Below are 20,495 nucleotides of genomic sequence, written 5' to 3'. Positions count from 1 at the left end.
TCTGGGAATGTTTCACAGAGAAATTTGGCTGATGTATGTACAGATTTTAATCCGAATTTCCTCTGTTCATACACGTTAGTCTATTGAGCTCGCTTCGCGATGCTCGCTGCGCTCGCTATAATCATAGCCGTATAGAAATAACAAAACAGTATAAATATTTGGGACTAGTGTTTAACATGGCGAAAAATGAAATTCTCAGCAATTGCTCTTATTATGCTATTAAAAGCAATTTTCCATGATACAAATTTTTCTGTCAAGACAATGCTTAAACTTTATAGATCTATGATTACTCCAATCTTAACTTATGGTTACGAAATTTGGATAGCAGACTACAAATGTGATTTATTATCCTCAGATCATTTCCCATTTGAAAAAAAATACAACTCCAGATTTTTAAAGACATTTTGGGTGTTCATAGAAAATCATCTAATATTGCTGTTCTATATGAGTTGGGACAGTTCCCACTATTTTATTTGTGTTATGAAAATATGTATAGATTTTATTTCAGACTGAAAAACTTAGAGAGAGAAAATGATCATAATGACCAATTAGTGGTGTCTGCATTTAATTAAGATAAAACACTGGGGTCTAGAATATCTTGGCAAACAAAACTTTATACTCAACAACAGAAACTATCTTTATCTTCATTACATATCAAAAATCAAAACATAAATTAGCATATAAAACAAAATCAGTGAACAATTAAAGAACATTTCTAAATCAAATTCTTGGAAATTAACTTTTTATAGTATAAATTGACAAATGAATTTAAATAACAAAAGTATATGCCTTTTAAACACATTTATCTGGATACACTACATATTGAAATGGGGAGTCGGCCACCTATTCCTAGAGAAAAATGTGTATGTCTTTTTGTAAATTTTTTATTGAAAATTTTCATTGTCAGTTATGATCAATGTAGATTACAATATTACGATATATTTAATGCACAATGTTACATGAAACCCTATTATTGACAAAAATCAATAATTTAACACTATTTGATTTTTGAAAAAAGGCAAAAACCTGCTTTCTTTGATATTTTATATGTATGTTAATTGTTGTATTCATGACTATATGCCAATTATGATTTTTCAATAAATGAATTATATTAATTTTCCTATGATGCAGTTTGGGAAAAGTTTATACCATATACTCACGGATCTATACTAACTACTACCGTGTAATATGTTTTACGGTGTGAGCGTTGCAGAAATGTTGCTTTTTTGCTTTACCAATGTCTGGCCACTAAAACCCGGCTGCCCATTCCTCCCTCCTAGTCTGAAGAGTTATCCCTGGCAGTCCTCTCACTTGTCAGTTCCAGGGTATGGCACAGCACCAAATGTAACGAGAGAGGAAAAAATAAAAATATGGCAGTTCTCTCCAAGGTTTTTAAAAAGTTTAATCGGCTGACAACAAAAATATTTAGCTATAAACATATTGTTTATCTGCAAAATAAAATTTTTTGGTAAATAATTTTTTTTGCTTGAACATAGATGATGCGTTCCCAGAAAATCTAAATCTCAATAGCAAACTGGAGGGTTGTAGGAAATGCATGTAAATAGCTTAAACAGCTTGTCAATTGAAAATTTGTTATACATTCAACTTCAACTTAATATATTACATGTATATTTATTCCTTTTGCAAAACATTCCATTATATATATACAAAAATGTAACTAAAATATCCTAATACTACAGAACATGATTGTAGGAGAGCTTGATTAGCGAGACAAAATTTTCGCGAATTGTGGTTATTGCTACACGAGTTTGAGTAGCATTTTTAAAAAGCATTCAAGGAATAATATTATACGCAGAATTAAATTTTCGCATAGCACACTGTCTCGCATAATTAAGCCTGCAGGTTCATAATGGGAGAGAGCAGTGAATATGCAAATATTACTGTTATAAATTTGTCTCCCATTGATATGCTGTAATATTCCATTATGGTAATTTGATCCAGTCTATCAAAAATGTAACTAAAATATCCTAATAGTTAAATGTTCACTAGTTTTGATCTGAACTTTGTAAAAAATTACATTGATGATGAATCCTGTTTTTAGCGTGGTGAAGCTGTAGAAGAAGCCTTTTGCTCCGTGATTTTACACACTGAGGAAACGGCACAATGGAAGAAAGACCACTGCTTCAACAGCCTCAAAACAGCCCTAGCCAGTCTCCCTCAGGTGAAAAATCTCAATGCGAAAAAGATCTTTAATAACTTTGTGTACAAATGTGAAGTATCAAAAAGAACATTTGAGTTTTATTTTGTAGGAATTCAAAAATATATTTGAAGAATAATACAAGCAATACAGTTTAAGTTCTTATCATACAGGAGAGCCTAGACACAGCTCTGAAATGTTACATCACACAGATTTATGGTATTCAGAATGCCACCAGAGTAGACCTGCTGCTCGATCTGTTAGAAGCCTTGGTGGAGAACAACATTGTCCCTGCTAAGTAGGTCATCCTCACTGAAGAATTAGGTCAACACTTGAACCAAAGATTGATTCCAAGAAATTGCAATTTGCATTTTTAAATTAAATTCCATTCAAGCAATGATTTTTTTAGAAATACTTTAATATAAGTTATCAGTTAAAATGTTTCCCATTGATAGAATTATATTGATGCAGTGCTGAGTATGTTTATTTTAGGCCGATATGTGATGCTCTGTTAGAACATGAACTCCTGCAGTACAAGGCCAGTCTTATGTGGACCAAAACATTCCAGCTGATGAGGAAAATTATTGGTGGAGTAGACTACAAAGTGAGAACAGACAAGTCAAATTTCAGATTAAAAGATTTCTTTTCCAGTCAAAAATTTTTATGTAGATATCTAGTGTTTACTGTTAGAAGTGTAGAGATTTACTGACACTTAGTGTTAACTGTTACATGTACTATAGGGATACAGAGATTTACTGATATCTAGTGATTGCTTTTACTATAGGAATGTAGAGATTTAGTGATATTTAGTGATTGCTTTTGCTATAGGAATGTAGAGATCTAGTGATATTTAGTGATTGCTTTTGCTATAGGGATGTAGAGATTTACTGATATCTAGTGATTGTTTTATTGAAGGAATGTAGAGATTTTCTGGTATCTAATGATTGGTTTTACTATAGGGATATAGAGATTTACTGATATCTAGTGATCACTTTTATAGGGATAAAGAGATTGACTTTAGGAATGTAGAGATTTTCTGATATCTAGTGATTGCTTTTACTATAGGGATGTAGAGATTTACTGATATCTAGTGATCACTTTTACTTTAGGAATGTAGAGATTTTCTGATATCTAGTGATTGCTTTTACTATATAGGGATGTAGAGATTTGCTGCGTGGAATCTTAGAGAAATGCCAGGGAGTGAAGCAGGATGAAAATGTGTCGGTCATGCCAGACGTTGATACAGCAGTAAATGTAGGTATCTGTGCCAATACAATATCATGACAATGTACATGTAAATATAAAATGTTTTGGCCTTGCTTACCAGATATGGAAACATCTTTTATTAATGTAAGACATTTCATTTCTTTTTCTATGGAGTTAATTTAAGCAGTAGAAAATTGAGTACAACATGAAAAATTTAAATGCAGGTTATATACATCTAGAAATTAAACATGATTTTTTTTTTTTACTTTAGTTAGTGGCTCACATCCTTGATCGGAATGTCTGTCTGTTACCGGCGTATCTGGCTGTCAATGAAATCAACAAAGTTTGTCCTGAGGACAAAAAATGGCCACATTGGGTAAGAATTCAGAAAAGTGATAGCTTAAACACGTAATACTAAGGGAGGATGTACTTTTTATATATTCAGTATATTTTGTAAAGTTGATGTATACTTATTAAGAATTAAAAAGGTGGATTCTGTTTTGCCATATACTGCTGTATATAAAAGTTTGATTTGGTGTTGTGAAACATTCATGTACATATGAAATAAATGTTGTTTGTAGAAGATGGGGTCTATCCTCGCTGATTTTGTACATAGCTTTCGTCCGGCAGCTCAAATGGTCACAGTTTCTGGTAAGTGTAATTATTATTTACTGGTAAGTAATTGTTATTTGCTGGTAAATAATTATTTTTTGCTGATATGTAATTATTGTTTGCATATGTTTGCTAGAGCTTAGAGTAAATGATTACAAATGAGCTGTTAAATGATAAAATGTAAAAACAGCTCTGTGATAAATATTTGTTGATATTAAATATAAACCACTTTTGATTGTTTGATCTTTGAACTCTGAAATCTCAATATTTTTGATTTTGGAAAAGGATGTAGGCTAAATTTTTCCCCTTTTCAAAGAAAGCTAATACAGTAAAACTCGTTTAGTATGAACACGGATATTGCCAATTCACGGATATAGCGAAGTCATCTTGGATCCCCAGCTATATAAATTTAATTAATTTCTTATAGGGTTATAATGAATTACGGATATAGCGAAGTAATTTCATAGGTTCCAGCGACTTCGTTAGGCCATCGTTAAAAAAATGTTTGTTTGGAATTGCCGCCTGGGGGTTTTCAGACCCAGGAGGGAGGGAGGGATTTTATTATTATTTTTTTTTACAAACTGAAGCTAAATGATGAAAAAAAAAATAAAATCTCAATGAACAGGGGTAATTTCCATTTATTATCCTCTTTCTTTTATTTTATTAATAATATTTGGTCCGATTTTGAAAAAAAAGATATACACAGAACGGTACTCAAATATTCATCTCATTTAGATGTTAAGATCTGTTCATTTATTAATAGTTAAATTTCAGAACCAAACTTCTGGTTTATTTTAAGAATCGTTATTAAACAATACTTTTATCAGTCTATTTCGTAGTATTTCTCTTTGAAATTTACCCCTTTGTTAAGACAATTCTTGCAAACAGTTTGAACCACACAAAATTTCTTAGGAATCAGGTCCAGGCAAATCACTATATATAGCTATATATCTATTTTTAGCTATATAGGTATTTAAACCTATTATAAATAGCTATATCGACATATCATCGGATATCTCGAGCGTTTTTTTTGGCGGCTGTAGAATCGCAAGATGGTAAGATATTTTCTTTTTTTAGACATCAATCAGCACCTACATAGCAAATAATATCACACATAAGAGTCGCGTTTAGATAATATAGGTCGTTAAAATATTGATGTGAATGAAATAATCATCGAGTAGGGTACAATTTTAAGACATATGTATTAAAAACAATGAATGAACATGCTAAAAACTCACCGACTGCTTCGATGCTCTTTTGAAGAATGTCTGCACCGGATATGACACATTGAAACTAAATAATTGAGCCGGAGGAGGGCGAATCCGCATCTTCCAGTTCAATTTCTATGGAAGCATAGAGAGTATATTTTATAAAGTTATCTTGGTAATCTTTATAAGATGTTTGTAAAAATATCTGTGCCATAAAGTAGTATTTCAACGATTATTATTTTTTTGCTTACCTGGGTGATTGTGCTCTACGAAGCTATAAGGGTCTTCTTGTACTCTTGAAGTAGTATTTGGTAATTCTTCCTCCCTCTTTCGCTTCCTGCCTCTGACGCCTTCCTCGATGGTGTCTGTTGGTCCTGTCAGTCCATCAGTATGGCTCTTGTACACCTTCTCCAATCTTGACTCCACAAATTGCAATCGTAATTCCTGGAATATATTTCCGAACTTATCTAGATACTTGGAAAAATTGCTAATTTGTGAAGATAGGTTCTTTGGATACAGCCATTGTCTTGGTGAGAGATGGGGGTTTTGTTGCAAGTAGGAAAGATTGTGTGGAAATAAATGAACGACGGTCGTAATTGCAGATAAAATAGTTTTATTGTCATAATTAACTCGCCATCTCCTTGTCAGAATCTGATTGTTATCAAAAAATGTGAGAACGTCCTCAACACCGCTAATGGTTATTGGATCCCCTCCCTGCTGGGCTATCCATGACACTATGGACTGGTAACTACCACCAGGACTTGCTACAGAATTCATACTGCAGATGGATCTACTTTGTTAAGATAGTAAATTCTTACTAAATGTAAGAGGTAAAATTAGGTTTGAGGTAACAAGTGAATATATTTGCTCTACAGCAAAAATGAAGGCTGCTGTCTGTTTTTCAGTCAAGTCTTGGATTTTTCTTCCCGATATGACAGAGAGAAACTGTATAACCATATGGTTTCTGTCTAATAACCATTTTTTTGTGTCTAATGAAGATAAATATTGTGTATCTTTGTATTTGGAAGATAGATGTTTAGAATCATCTTCAATGGACATCTTCTCATCTTGTAATAAAGCACGCAAAAGTCTTTTTTTGTCCCTGGCGGATAATTTTTTCTCTTCAATAAGTTTTACAACTTCTTCTACTGCCTTAACTACTGGCTCGTCAGTTATAGTTTTCAAGCACTCACTTGTACATGTTGTACAAAGATATGTTGATTTATCTGATAACACTTTATTTTCTATAAGTGCCTGTATCACACATTTTTTATATTTTTTACTGGAAATCTTGTATACAGCAGCGCTATTATCGCTGTGCGATTTACAGCTGCATACAGGCATACCTGTAAAAAAAAATAGGCTTTCATATTCTGCAAACGGTGAGCAAAAAGGCCCATGGGTCTTTTACTATATTCAGAAGCAGTAAGGCGGATTAATTTTATTATTTAATTAGAACACTGCAATCCTATTATTATTAAATTTAAAACCGAAAAATATAACGGTTTGCATTTAGTATTCATATTTTTAAAAATGTAGTAAAGGGAGGGGTGGGCATTTTCCCATGTCCTTTATCCTTTCAAAATTTAAACAAGAGGTCTAATATGTCAATATATCTTTAATTACGCCTGTTTTCATGAATAACAATTTCATATATACTTAATTTCATTTCTTAATTCCACATATGCAGGTTTTACTAACTTTACATTTAATTACATATAGCGTTATTAGGCTTCCATACTTCGATGATGAAAACCGGCTTCTGAAACTTTATCGCCTTTACTCTGCAACTACCGCGCAGTGATCATTTCCGCTGCACGAAAAAATGGAAGTTTTATAGGAAGTTCACATTGTAATTTCTTTATGAAAACAAGAAAATAAGTCATTTTACCTCTACAAAGGCAAGTAAGTCATCTTCTTTATTCTTCCTTTCTCTTTTCTTTTGATAATTGCAAACAAACGCGGCTCTTTTATATAACATAATTATGACGTATGTGAGTAAAGTTCCAAACTATGAACACCTGATTAGTATTAAGCTGCGACTATTTTTTATTCAAGAGTAAATCTATTTTTAAGTTGTACATCCAACCGAAATATGTCGATATAGCTATTTATGATAGGTTTAAATACCTATATAGCTAAAAATAGGTATATAGCTATATATAGTGTTTTGTGGAAAACCGGGAGGGGGTGCTTGGTACGTTCTCGAGTTTTCACCATGCATCAGTTTTCACATTACGTTTCAAAGACTTGTCATCTCTTTTCATTTAGTATTTGGGATAAAACGTTTCTGATCCATGTAATTTTTTAAGTGGGAACTGAACGATCATTTTTTTTTCAACATGACGGACTTAACTTATCAAGTTCAATGTGCAATCTATTACAAAAGCTCTTCCAAGATATCGATGTATCATTCCATTTAATTTTTTATTCACCTTTTATTTTTATAGAGATGCATAAATGTTCTACTCTTCAACAAAACGCTTGAATGTTTCCAACATGGTCTGACATTTTGGCGGCTTTTATTTTGTCAAATCGCCGCCTATAATCGCTATACATGTATCATAAATACTACGAAGAAAGCGTTTTATTGACCCGAGTTGTTAAGTTAATGTGAGCTCAAACCCGACTTTAAAAAACTATTTTGACAAACGAACTAATTTGTACTAAACAATGTAAGACGATAAAACGATAAAAAAAAATATTGTTAATATTTTGCTAATAAAATTTTTTGAGCGAGGGATATTTTAATGAGGCGGGCGGCAATTCCAAACAAACTATAATTTTATTTTGGCCTTATAACCGAGTTTTGCTGTATCCTCTTTTTCTAACAGTTATTCAAATGCAATGATCTCTTTATTGTAATGTTGACAGGTCGCTCCCATCTCTTACCTGTAGTTGGACATTCTAACGCCATCTCCACCAGCAATGTTTGGCGTCTCAGCTCAAACTGTCTCAAATTTCCCCTCAATGGACCCCTTCCTTATGACAAGGTCAGAAAATAATCTGAAATACAGTAACATGGTTAAGGAGAAGATAAAAATGAGTATGAAATTTCAGTCTGTTGATTAGTTTTTACAGGGAAACTTCTGCCCTCATTTGAATTCTGCCCCTTTCACTGGGGGTATTTAAAACAGGGCAAATTTAAGCAAAACAGTACAGAGCTGTATAATGTTACAAAGAGTATTTTGTTATACATGTATAGCTATTTTGTAATAGGAGTATTGGGTACTTTGTTAGATGGGTATATTGTTTACACAGGAACTGTACGAGCCTCAGACAGGGTTGTTACGCTATGTACTAGAACAGCCGTACTCCAGGGACATGGTCTGTAACATGCTGGGACTCAATAAGCAGGTATACACCTTGAGAGATGTATAACGAACATTTTAGTAGCTTTAATCAACTTTCCTTTGATCAATATTTACATTTCCAATAAATTTTCCCTATGATTCTTTACAAAATAAAATGCAATATTTTCTCATGAACTACATTAGGTATGTATCACAAATAAGCATGAGTATCTCCATTGTTACGTCATAATACCACTCTTGACATCAGAAAGTCAAAAAATATAGTGCACACTGTTTTGTTTTAAAAATGACAGTTGAACGGCGTAAATTTATGGCAGGTCATCAGCAAAATAATGTCATGAGGTATATGAACTACAACGCTTCACGCCGGCATATTTATCATGAAGCGCTAACGATGAAATATGGTAAAAATTGAATTCATTTCTTAAGTATATGTGTAATATCTGAGCTTTAAGAAAGTTATATCCCTGTGTTTGTTTGATAAAAATGACTGTGTCCCATCCCACATAAAAGAAAAGGGAAAACCCATTAGTAAATATTTGCTATAAGATCATTTTTTTAAAGAGAAGACATCTACTTGTACATGTGTGTAGGACTATTAGTTAAATTTTTTAACAGGTGAAGCAGCGATGTGAGGTTCTGGAGGAACAGCTGGTTGACCTGGTTGTCATGGCAATGGAAAGGTCAGAGAATGATAATGCTGCCAATGATGAATGCCTTAGTCAGTTGTTATGGCAACATTTATCCAGCCAGGTTATTTATTTTGTGTTGTTCCAGTTTGCCAGTTTTCCACACATGGTTATGTCCCTTTATGAGAAGGTAATAGCATCTCACACAGGACAAAGTCTTTGTAGTGCAATAATATAAAGCAAGAATCTTGATTCTTTTATTTTTAATGTTTGATCTTAAATAGTTATATAATGCATAAATTCACAATATTTGTTTGTTTACTGAAGCTGAAAGGTCGCAATCTCAACAAAGGTCGAGATCACTTAATGTGGGTCCTACTGCAGTTTATATCAGGCAGCATACAGAAGAATCCGGTAAGATAACATACATAGTATACAAATCTGTCTGCATGTCAGGTGATGACAAGGAATGACATGTGAAAATGTGTGTTCCTGTTTATATCTGTAGTATCAAAAAAGATAATGTCTATTTGTTAAAAAAAAAGATGGTAAATTTTTACATCACAATGCATAAGCCAGCCAGAAAAGTTCATGTACTTTGTGCCACAGATACATGTATTTATTAATAGTCATGATCATCATTAGGACCATGCTGTTTAAAAGCAGAATCTAGTGGAAATAAACTTTAAAGTTCCATGGTACTAAATAAACGATATTAACTTGTAACTTGACCTCCTTTGACAGCTGAAGGAGTTCCTTCCGGTGATGAAACTGTATGATCTACTGTACCCAGACAAGGGGACGATAATGATGCCTGACGTAATGAAGGCCCAGTCCACCCACGGAGTGGCCGCCACCTGTATCTGGATACACCTTAACAAGAAAGCCCAGACAGACACCATCAAACTGCCACGACCCATCCCCTATGCCCTACAAGAACACTGCGAGTAAGTAAATTTGTTAAATATTTATTTTTTTTTTTAAAATTAGAAACGAGCCATACATATTTTCTGAATAAGAATTAGATATAAGCTGAGTAAATTTATTTTAAAAATGACATTATATAATGTTTATTTCAGATTTTTGAAGCAGAGTTTGAACAACAAGAATCTCTCACTGAATGACTACAAAATTGCTCTCCTTTGTAATGCATGTGAGTAGCTCTAAATTGACTTCATAAATAAAGGGATGGTTTCTATGTAATGCACATTTCCAAAAAATGTCACAGATACTTTATATTACAGATAGTACAAACAATGATTTCTTCAATTTACCAATGGGGAAACTGGTGGAGAGCATCTATGGTGACAATAAACACACGACTTTGTTGCCTGGCAACATTGTAGCTTCAGCTCCTACTCAGCCTCTGGCCATGAGTCTGTTGGACTCGCTCACAGTTCACGCCAAAATGAGGTCAGTATTACTACAAAGTAGGCAAGTATCAGAAAATATGGAGTGGTAGAAAATAATTTCCACCTTTGTTCCTCTGCTAAGCAATGGATGGATTATACATTATTTACTTATACTGGTCCTTATAACAAACTGTTAAAAAAAATCCCAGTTATTGTTTTATAAGGATGACTTCTAGTCATTTTTAGGATGTGTTAAAAAAAATACTGTACATGCTGATCAATTTTAAAGTTTTGAAATTCATTTTCAAAATATGTAATTGCAATTTTTCAGCTTAATACACAGTATAGTCCACCGAGTGATAAAACAGGCCAAGTCTAAGGCAACAATTGCTCAGTCCCCAGCACTGATAGAAACTTATAGTCGACTACTAGTGTATATGGAAATAGAATCTCTAGGAATCAAAGGATTCATTAGTAAGTAGCACAGACATTCATTTAACTAAATTGTAAACAGGAGGTGAGTAGCTCAAGCAGGAAATGGTTTGGAAAAAAGTTATAAAGCATGAAATGTAAACATACAGTCAAGGGACATAATTATTAGCCACTTCCGCACAAACCGCGTCACTTTTTCTCGCATATTCGGTAAAGAAAGGCTGAGCGCTATTTTTAGACAAAAGATTTTCCCATTCTATTTTTATCTTTGTGTTGTAATACTAAAATTGATGACGTATACACAATCATACATGTTAACCTATTGTGATGAAAAATAGGGAGATTCAGACCTCAAAAGGGGTAGCATTGCGCGTGCGTTGTTTTACGCTTGGATTACTATATTTCATGTAATATATACATGTATGTAGCCTTAAATGAAACCTACAATAATTTCTTAAATATCAACTGCAAAGAAGAAGACAGAAACACCTTCATAAATTTTTATCTTTGTGTTGTAATATAGCTAAAATTGATGTTCATTCAGTTGTTAAACAAAACAAACAATATAGCAGATGACAAAAATATTGTGTCACTATATTTTTGTCATCTGCTATATTGTTTGTCGATAAATTTATGTAAAAACAACATGGGTCGCAAGGGGAAAGAATTAGATATGTCCGTCAGAAATATGGTTGTAGAAGCGTTGTGTTATTAGTAAAATATACATGACACTCTACACCACACAAAACCTAACTTTAATCCTTGTTTATTGATAGGCCAGTTACTGCCTACTGTGTTCACCCACAATGCCTGGGGCATTCTTCATACCCTCCTCGAGATGTTCAGCTACCGCCTCCACCACACTCAACCACACTACCGCATACAGCTCCTGAGCCACCTACACCACCTCAGCCAGTCAGCTCAAACCAACCAGAACCAGCTACAGCTGTGGTAAGTCAACCAAGAACCAACTGAAAAAAATGACAGAGAAGTGAAAACTCTCACCTAATTAACATTAATTGAAAAACCTTTTTATCAATGTTAATGTTTTAATCTTACAATGTGCTGACATTGATGTCTCATTTTCAGTATGGAGAGTACTGCCCTGAGGTTGATAACAGGACTGGGGAGTTTTGAGGTTCAGCCCCAGCTGTCCAGGATATTTAACGAGCCGGGACGACCGGGGTTTCTGTCTAATGAGTCAGAGGAGCTCAATAGAGCTCTAGTTCTCACAGTGGCTCGGGCCATGCATGTCACAGGTAGGACATCATTAATTACCTTACAAATGATCTGTGGTGTATCTGTACAGATAAAACTTTACTTCACATTCAAAGCATTATTTTCAAGTATTACTGGGCTTATACAATTTTTGATCTTCTGCTATATTTTATTAAGAAATTTAATGTCTCTCTGTTTAAGTGTTGAATTTTTGAATTGACAATGTTAGTACATGTAAAGATAGGTAAATACTTATTGTACATGTACACTGTGTATTACCTGTTGTAGGTGTGGACAGTTTTTCAGCCACCTGGTTGAGGGAGATTCTGAATCAGATCATGACTAACACGCCCCACAACTGGTCCCCGAACACCCTGGCCAACTTCCCCTCCAGTCTGGCTGAGTTCTTCCAATCTCAGCCGCAGCACCGCGACGATAAAAACACACTCAAAAGAAACGTCGACGCAGAGTACAAAAAATGGAAAAGTAAGCTCACATTAGGTTAATTAGCTCCCCTTAACTAGATGCAATTCTATTTATTTGCTGACAGTATTTTACCAAATACAACTTGTCTCTAAATCTACATGTATTAATACTGTTTTGAATTTACTTGACAGCCATGGCTAATGAGAATGACATCATCGCTCATTTCTCCATGCAAGGATCGTCCACTGTTTTCCTATGGTCAGTATAAATGGAATTAAGACATGCTTAACAGCTTATGCACTACATATTTGCTTTATGTTTACTGTGTTAATGGAAATTTTACAAAAATTATATTTCTTCCACCTGAACCTTGAAGCTTATACTATTAATCTATTTACAGCATTATCTGGAAAACTTTGCTAGAAGAGAATCGAGTTCCATCCATAGCATATAAGTAAGTTAATAACAACAACACATATTACTGATCCATAGGATTTATTCAAGCTCAGACGAGTCCTTTTTACAGTGTGCATGTAGGGATATACTAGTCTTGAACTAAAGTAATTTATACCTTTGATGAAGATTGAATTTGATTTTCTGTAGGGTTTTGGATCGTCTTGGACCTCGGGCTGTCTCAGCACATCTGAGAACTTTTGCAGATTACATTGTGTCAGAACTTAATGTCAATTCTGCAGGAGGACAACACTTTCACAAGGTGAAACATAAAAATCAGATAAGCTAAAATTTAGCTAGTATAATCTTTGTATATGTGATCTCAATAACAATTTTATGTTATGAAAATGACATTTTGTAAAAAAAAATTTGAAAAATGAGACACATCATTATTTGTATTGATTGATAAGTAATAATGCCAAAGTATTCATTGTTGTATTTCTAATAAACCATATAGGCATAAGAAAAACTCTACATGTGAAACTATACAAATAAATGATGGTTATCCTTACATTGTGATATATTTTAATTGACAGGCGATTGACTCTCTAAATGAGATGGTGTGGAGATACAACATTGTCACCATAGACAGGCTGATTCTCTGTCTGGTAAGGGTTGATTTACTTGTGTAAGAGAAGTTTCTCTTCTGTTAGTGTTTAGCTGAATTGAGTCCTGATCTGCTGCTTTCTATGTATAAACAGGCCCTGAGGAATGTAGATGAAGATGCTCGTCTTTGTTATCTTCTGATCCACATGCTGCTGCTAAAACCACAGGACTTCAAATCCAGAGTTCAGGAATTTGTTAAAGAGGTTTGTATCAGATGAACTAGAGAATAGGGATCTATTCAGGGCATTGTTGTTAAAGAGGTAATTTAAACTAGAATAAAGGATCTATTCAAGGCATTGTTGCAAAACTATTTGTTGAGAATGTTGATTAAGTAAATAGTGACATGCAATGATTTGATCAATCTTGCTTTAAAGATATTTTCTTCATTTGATAGAATTCCCCTGAACACTGGCTCCAGAGCAACTGGCATGAGAAACACATGGCCTTCCACAGGGTTAGTTCTTAGACTGTTTACTTGTTTGTAGTTTTTGAAATCAATGGGATTTACTTCAAATAGTTAAAACATGCAATGCCCCTAATATTTCTGAAAATTGTTTTCACATCTGATATGAACTTCCATGCATGCACTGTGCATATTTATCCTCCCAAAAACTGTCATTGTTTTCTAGTATATCGGTTGTAAATCAGACACAGATTATAAATACAGTCTTTACGTTACAGGATATGAGGAACTTTTTTTACTTAGCCATATTGTTTTATTTCAACAGAAATATCCTGAGAAGTTCTACTTTGAGGGAATCCAAGATCTCAACAGTCCTATCCAACACCAGTATCTGCCAGTATATTTTGGGAATGTCTGTCTTAGATTTTTACCTGTAAGTTTGTTTGCTTTTAGATATGATTTTAGTTTTAATATTAGTGTTAATATTTTCAATATATTAATTTTTAAATTTTTAAAAAAAATTTAAAGAAAAAAAAAAACGGAATTTAAAACTAATGTTTATACTGTGGTACCTTTTACAAAGTTGGACATTCTGTAGCATTTACATGCATTTGTGTGTTTATATGAACATGATCCCACTTATTGTATTGGAACCTAACTGATGGATACATTTACCAGGTAGATATATCCTAGACGTGGAATTACATATAAGAATTTTAATATGATTAAACAGGTGCTGGACATCCTGTTACACAGAATTTTAGAGCAGCCCTCCCTCACCACCAGTAACCTCAACCTGTTTGAGAAAATCCTGGAGAGTCTGGGGGTCCTCTACAAGTTTCACGGTATGTACAGGAAGACTACTTTCAAAGCAGAATGGAAGTGTACTTGGTAGACTTGCACAGAAAATACATCTTAAGCCATTGAAATGCTGAACAAACACTTGTTTGATTGACTAAAAGTAACAAACTTATTTTACCTTTGTTTGGATTCAAGTTTAATTAGACATGTACTAATAATGTATTATGTCATTTGAATGAAGGTAAGAGACACAGATTATTGTAATTTGTAAATTGAAGTTGGTTCCTCTCTTTAACTAGATCATCCCATCACCTATCTGTACAACACACTACATTACTATCACAAGATACTGGTCCAACGAGCAGCATACAAACGGAGGCTGGTCACCACCATCTGGAGTAAGTATTTATGTATTTCACATTTCTGTAGCATTTTACAACAGTTCAAGACATGGGAGGAAAACGGAAACACATAGACATAAACTGTATTGCCTAAAAAATTGTTTTCCTGCACCTGCAGTTAATGTCATTTCTTGTATAATTGAAGCATTTATCAATTTTATAACATAAAAATGTTATTTGTTGCCCATCAGATGCCCACCAGGAGATCCGGCTGAGTTCCTGGTTCCTGACGGAGGATTACCAGAGATTCGCTCACGAGGAGAGTCTGGATTGGAATCCAGATCTGGATTATTACGTCCGGATCATCAGCAGACTCGTAGACAGTATCCTTATTCAATGTTCTCACTCATCTGAAACATGAAGGAATTCTTATTTAGATTATACCCCACCCCTTTAAAACATGATTGGGATATGTATAGAAAACTAAGAGCATAATTCTAATAGAGAATTTTGCAGACCCAGTCATAATTTTTTATTTATTTATATATTTTGCTCATGTTTAGAGGGTATTTCAAAACCCTCACCCAAAATGTTTCAAAAAATTGTCAATAAAACTGCAGTGGATATTGTTTTTGTGCTCATTGTGCAAATATTTTAATTGTATTCAGTAGAGTTAACATGTTCTGTCATTTCTCTCTTTTTTGTTGAAATGAATGAGCTACAAAATGTATAATAATCTATCAAATCTTAGGTAAAGATATCAGTAAACATGTTACAGTCCTTAACCCCTCCCAGCTATTGATGGTAAGAGCCCGTTCCCTAACTGTGACTGGAGATTTAACGAGTTTCCGGGACCGGCTGCCCACGCTCTGTACGTAACCTGTGTGGAGTTGATGGCACTTCCTGTACCCGGTAACGTGGTGGGGAATTCCCTCCTAGACGTGGTGATGAAGAGTTCCCCCCAGGTACAGCGGGACAAGGTCATGTCGTGGATGAACGCTGTAGGACTGGTTCTGACAGCTCTACCTGTAAGTCTGATATCTAGCGCAAGGTCAAGGTCATGATGTTTGTTATCTTCAATCAGATTGTAGCCATACTCTGGATGAATGTTTAAAATGTAAAGTCAAGTCACTTCATAAATGATTTTGACTAATACTGTCATGATATCACATCTATGAACAAGGATTGAAAGAATTGTGACATAATTTATGTTTACATCATTAGTGACTAGACCTCTCTTTCTTCCATTTTCAACTGGTATGAACAAGCTGTCAGAGGCATGAGCCTTTTTATACGCCCGTCTTAGGACGGGACGTATTATGTTATAGGCTTCGTGTCCGTCCGTCTGTCCGTCTGTCCATTCCTGTCCGGCTCATAACTTGAATACTATTAGGCCTAGGATTATCAAACTTTGTCAACTCATACTTCTTGGGTAGACGGTGTGTCGCGCACAAAAAATAGGTCGCTCTGACCTTTAATAAAGATGCTGTAGCCAAATATGGAAAAATCCTGTCCGGCTCATAACTAGAAAACTATTAGACCTAGAGCTTTCAAACTTGGCAAAAGTATACATCTAAAGTAGAAGGTGTGTCGCGGCCTATTTCAAGGTCACTGTGACCTTTAATTATAGTGAATTTTTTAAAAAAACTAAGTCTTTTAAATTCTAAATTTCATAATCCTAAAAAATGTAAAAATATAGTTGTATGCTTATTAAAAAAACATTATACCTCTCTTTCTTACCCATTTTTCACCTCACATGAACAAGATGTCAGAGACCTTTTTCAATTAAGTAAAAACTTGTTTTTTCATTATATACTTTACAGCAATCTGTAACAAATGTTTATGCTTTGAGAGGAATTCAGTTTGTCCCATGGGCTTAATTATCAAGCACTGGTCAAGAAGAATTTTGATAGCAGAAATTTGCATGTCAAATTAGAGAGAAATTAATGAGTTTATTGTCAGGAGCTAAGAGCACCTCTAGATCTGATGCAGATGTTATCTTAATTCATCTCTTGGGAGTTGGGCAAAAAGAAATGGCCTCATAGTTGCTTGTGCTAATTAAGAGTTCTTGATGGCTAGTCCAGATAAAGATCTTTCAATTGGTGTAATTAATTAAAACAAATTGATGTCTTAATGTATGATTAAAACTAAATTAGTATTTTACAATATGATTAAAACTAATTATACATGTGTTAATGAAAAAAAAAAATTAAATTTCAATTTTTATATATTTGCTACAAATTGCAGTCATGTCTCACTAGTATTATTTGTTATAATCAATGGAGATTCATCTCCCACATCAACCTGGAGGAAGCCATGACTACACTGTAAATCTCTTAGAGATGTATAATAAGAAATGGAAAATAGATAATTGAAATCTGTGTCAATCTGTTAATCATGGCTACCTGATTTTCTTGCATCCTAACCAATTTATGATTATTGAACAATATTTGACGGGCGTATCATGCTGTGGCGGGGCACTTTATTTGAAATAAGGTCTGTTAACAACATATTCCCCTCAGGTGTCACCTTTATATTCTGCTATTTCAGGAGGCATACTGGAGCGCTCTGAACAACAAGATAGGGGAGACAATCTGTAGCCTGCCTCTGACAGTACAGGGCGGGTGTCAGCCGTTCCAGGTGTTTAACTTTACCACCAGTCAGACCGTGTTTGCTGAGCAACACATGACCTACCTACTGGCCCTGTCTCATGCTGTGTGGCACCATGCAGGAATCGGACAATTATCTCAGCTCAATGTGTAAGTATAGACAGTTATCTCAACTCAATGTATGAGTATTGACATTTATCTCAGTTTAGTGGTTAAGTATGGCAGTTATCTCAATTCTATGTGTGAGTATGAACAGTTATCTCAAATCAAATTTTGAGTAAGGACAGTTATCTCAGCTCATTGGCTGAGTATGGACAGTTATCTGATTGTGTGTGCAATTCCCACTTTTGGTAGAGCGGAAATTATAAGCCCTTTTTATGGTATGATACGTATTGCATTACTTATACTACAATTAAATTTTTTTTTATGCAATACACTTTCAAAATTGCACTTACACGTGTGTCCCCCTGACTGTTGTAGATTTTTGAGGGACCACCTGAAGCCTATAGTGAAGACGGAGGAACAGTTTCTGTATGTGTGTCACCTGGTGGGTCCATTCCTACAGCGACTTCACTCTGAGAAAACCAAGAGTCTCATGGAGGTCAGTGTCTCAACAAGTCATACAGATGTTTGAACGTTAGATATTTTTATTTACATGTGTTTGAATTAAATATTTTTCTTTTATTTCTTAGTTGGTTGTGGAGCTGTATGAAATTCTGGTCAATGTAGATAAATCATGTGATCACCTGCGATACCTTGACCCAATTACAGATTTCCTGTATCCTTTCTAATACTCACTGATAGTGGTTGTCTCTTTAGATTTTAGATAAAATATTTAAGCAATAATTTATGACATATAATTTGAATTAAATCTTTTGAAGTTCTTTTGTCAGTAGAAAATAACCTTATAACCTTGACCAATATATAGATACCACATCAAGTACATGTTTGTGGGAGATAGCGTGAAGAATGACATCGAGAAGATAATCCGGAACTTCAGGCCAGCCCTGACTCTGAGACTGAGGTTCATCTCCCACATCAACCTGGAGGAAGCCATGACACCACTAGCTCCGCCCATGTCTACCTGAGCTCGTCACATCTTTAGCTCTCATTCCACATCATAATGAGCTTTGGGACAAAATTGACCCTGCCCCCATATTTATCTGATTTACAAGACACCTGTAGCCAGTGTATTTATAAGAGCAAAGTTGAGTTATTTGTGTCTAAATCATGAAAATATGGATGTTTTCACGTTTGACTGAAGCAAAAAGTTCATGTACCCGGGTATATGAAAGCAGAGTAAGATGTACAGGAAAGTTTCATACATACCTGACTGATACGTGAGAATTGTGTTGCCTAAACTGACAGAATTATATCAGTGACTAGTTGTCAGATTTAAATACTGTCACTTGTATCATCATCTCGTGCCATTCACTGCATGGTCAAGTCTGTACATGGACAGAAAAAAAATTCACAAAATTGTTAAGTCTCTTACAGAAGTCATAGTACATGAAGTAGAAAGCAACATTTAATCTGTGTTTAACACAATTCATTATTGACCATTTTAAAGGTAGTTTAATTTTCTCTTTGCATATACTGTATATTTTTTGTACTTTGTTCATAAATTCAGTGAACTACTGTTATGAATAGTGCATAGTAAAATGTAGTGCCTGGAAACTGTCGTAATCATGCATTATGTGTAACATAATAAAGATTCAGTTTCAGTGAGTGATGTAGTCATTTATTTTTCTTGGTAATTATTGATCGTGATCAACAAGTGTATTAGTCAAGAGGGCAATATAAAACTGTATATAGAGATACATGTATTAGTAACAAAGAGTTCCTTCTCTGTAGGAATAGTTTGAAGTTCCTGGACTATTTTTCTGTAACCTGAGTAACTCAGTGACCTACTATTGTATTTTTCCATTGTCATTGCACTAGGCATTGTGGCAAAAACATTCAAGCATATACAGCTTCTTCTCAATTGAACCAATTGTAATCAATTTTGGGATAATACCATAATATCTGATTTTTTTTTTTAACTTTTATTTTTGAGAATATGGGTAAAAATTCTGTATCTTACTCTTTTGATCTCTGAATTCACTCTGAAAATTAAAAAATTCAAAATAGGTATTAAGTCAACAAATTGAGAACAAACTGATATGATTTACATAAATATAAAACTAAAAAAAAAAAAAAAAAAAACACAGACAAAAATCTGATTATTACATGTATTTATTGCACACTAAATGTATATTGGCACATCATCAAATGCAAAATAAAAAAACATAACAAAAAACATACAAAAATTGGCGTAGTACACAATACACATACATATGTGTATTTAAAAAGAAATGGTTTTCATTTGGCACAAATGCATGTTTTGAAAGGGACGGATCATGATAAAAGCTTTCTAAAATGATTTTCATCAACTCATGATGAATGAATGCCTAATTTCTAACATAAAGGCCTATGTAGCACAGGTGTACATTAAGGAATACATGATTTCTGGTTTGTATAGTATCAGCTCCAGAATTTAGAACAGCAGCATGGAAATTCTGATACAAGTACACCTTTGTCTGTGTTTAAATATCACCATAGAATACATGGTATCGCACAGTGAAGATACAGCTCCAATGTGAAAACTGCAATGTGGATATTCTGGTACACATAAATATACTTTCATTGGTTTTGTCTGTGTTTTCACAATTAAGTTACTTCGGCCAT

At 34.1% G+C, this 20,495-nt stretch overlaps 1 protein-coding gene across 1 annotated transcript; it reads left to right on the top strand.

Moving 5' to 3' along the window:
- The first annotated feature begins 1,215 nt into the window (after nt 1-1,215).
- LOC134233505 (mediator of RNA polymerase II transcription subunit 23-like) lies at nt 1,216-19,496 on the top strand. The gene is made up of 33 exons (XM_062715482.1): nt 1,216-1,344; nt 2,063-2,182; nt 2,332-2,456; nt 2,651-2,762; nt 3,314-3,412; nt 3,636-3,740; nt 3,946-4,015; nt 8,059-8,177; nt 8,446-8,541; nt 9,117-9,317; nt 9,455-9,541; nt 9,872-10,074; nt 10,207-10,280; nt 10,372-10,540; nt 10,811-10,953; nt 11,688-11,862; nt 12,001-12,170; nt 12,418-12,615; nt 12,747-12,813; nt 12,956-13,009; nt 13,159-13,270; nt 13,545-13,616; nt 13,710-13,817; nt 14,009-14,068; nt 14,343-14,450; nt 14,751-14,862; nt 15,118-15,216; nt 15,411-15,542; nt 15,955-16,187; nt 17,710-17,918; nt 18,249-18,369; nt 18,461-18,546; nt 18,697-19,496. The coding sequence occupies exons 1-33, from the start codon at nt 1,216-1,218 to the stop codon at nt 18,854-18,856; spliced, it is 4,128 nt and encodes a 1,375-aa protein (XP_062571466.1). The 3' UTR covers nt 18,857-19,496.
- Nucleotides 19,497-20,495: the final 999 nt, after the last annotated feature.

The sequence above is a fragment of the Saccostrea cucullata genome, unplaced genomic scaffold, assembly GCF_032062105.1.
Source record: "Saccostrea cucullata isolate Sc308-1 unplaced genomic scaffold, CSIRO_AGI_Scuc_v1 ctg258, whole genome shotgun sequence".
NCBI classification, from domain to species: domain Eukaryota; kingdom Metazoa; phylum Mollusca; class Bivalvia; order Ostreida; family Ostreidae; genus Saccostrea; species Saccostrea cuccullata.
This window is presented reverse-complemented; position numbering and strand designations above follow the sequence as displayed.

Excerpts from the sequence above, each read along its gene's own strand:
- LOC134233505 (XM_062715482.1), top strand. The coding sequence starts at position 1,216 with ATGTTGCTTTTTTGCTTTACCAATGTCTGGCCACTAAAACCCGGCTGC. Across the intron at positions 2,183-2,331 it reads CCCTAGCCAGTCTCCCTCAG|GAGAGCCTAGACACAGCTCT; the intron begins GTGAAAAATCTC and ends CTTATCATACAG. Across the intron at positions 16,188-17,709 it reads TGGTTCTGACAGCTCTACCT|GAGGCATACTGGAGCGCTCT; the intron begins GTAAGTCTGATA and ends CTGCTATTTCAG.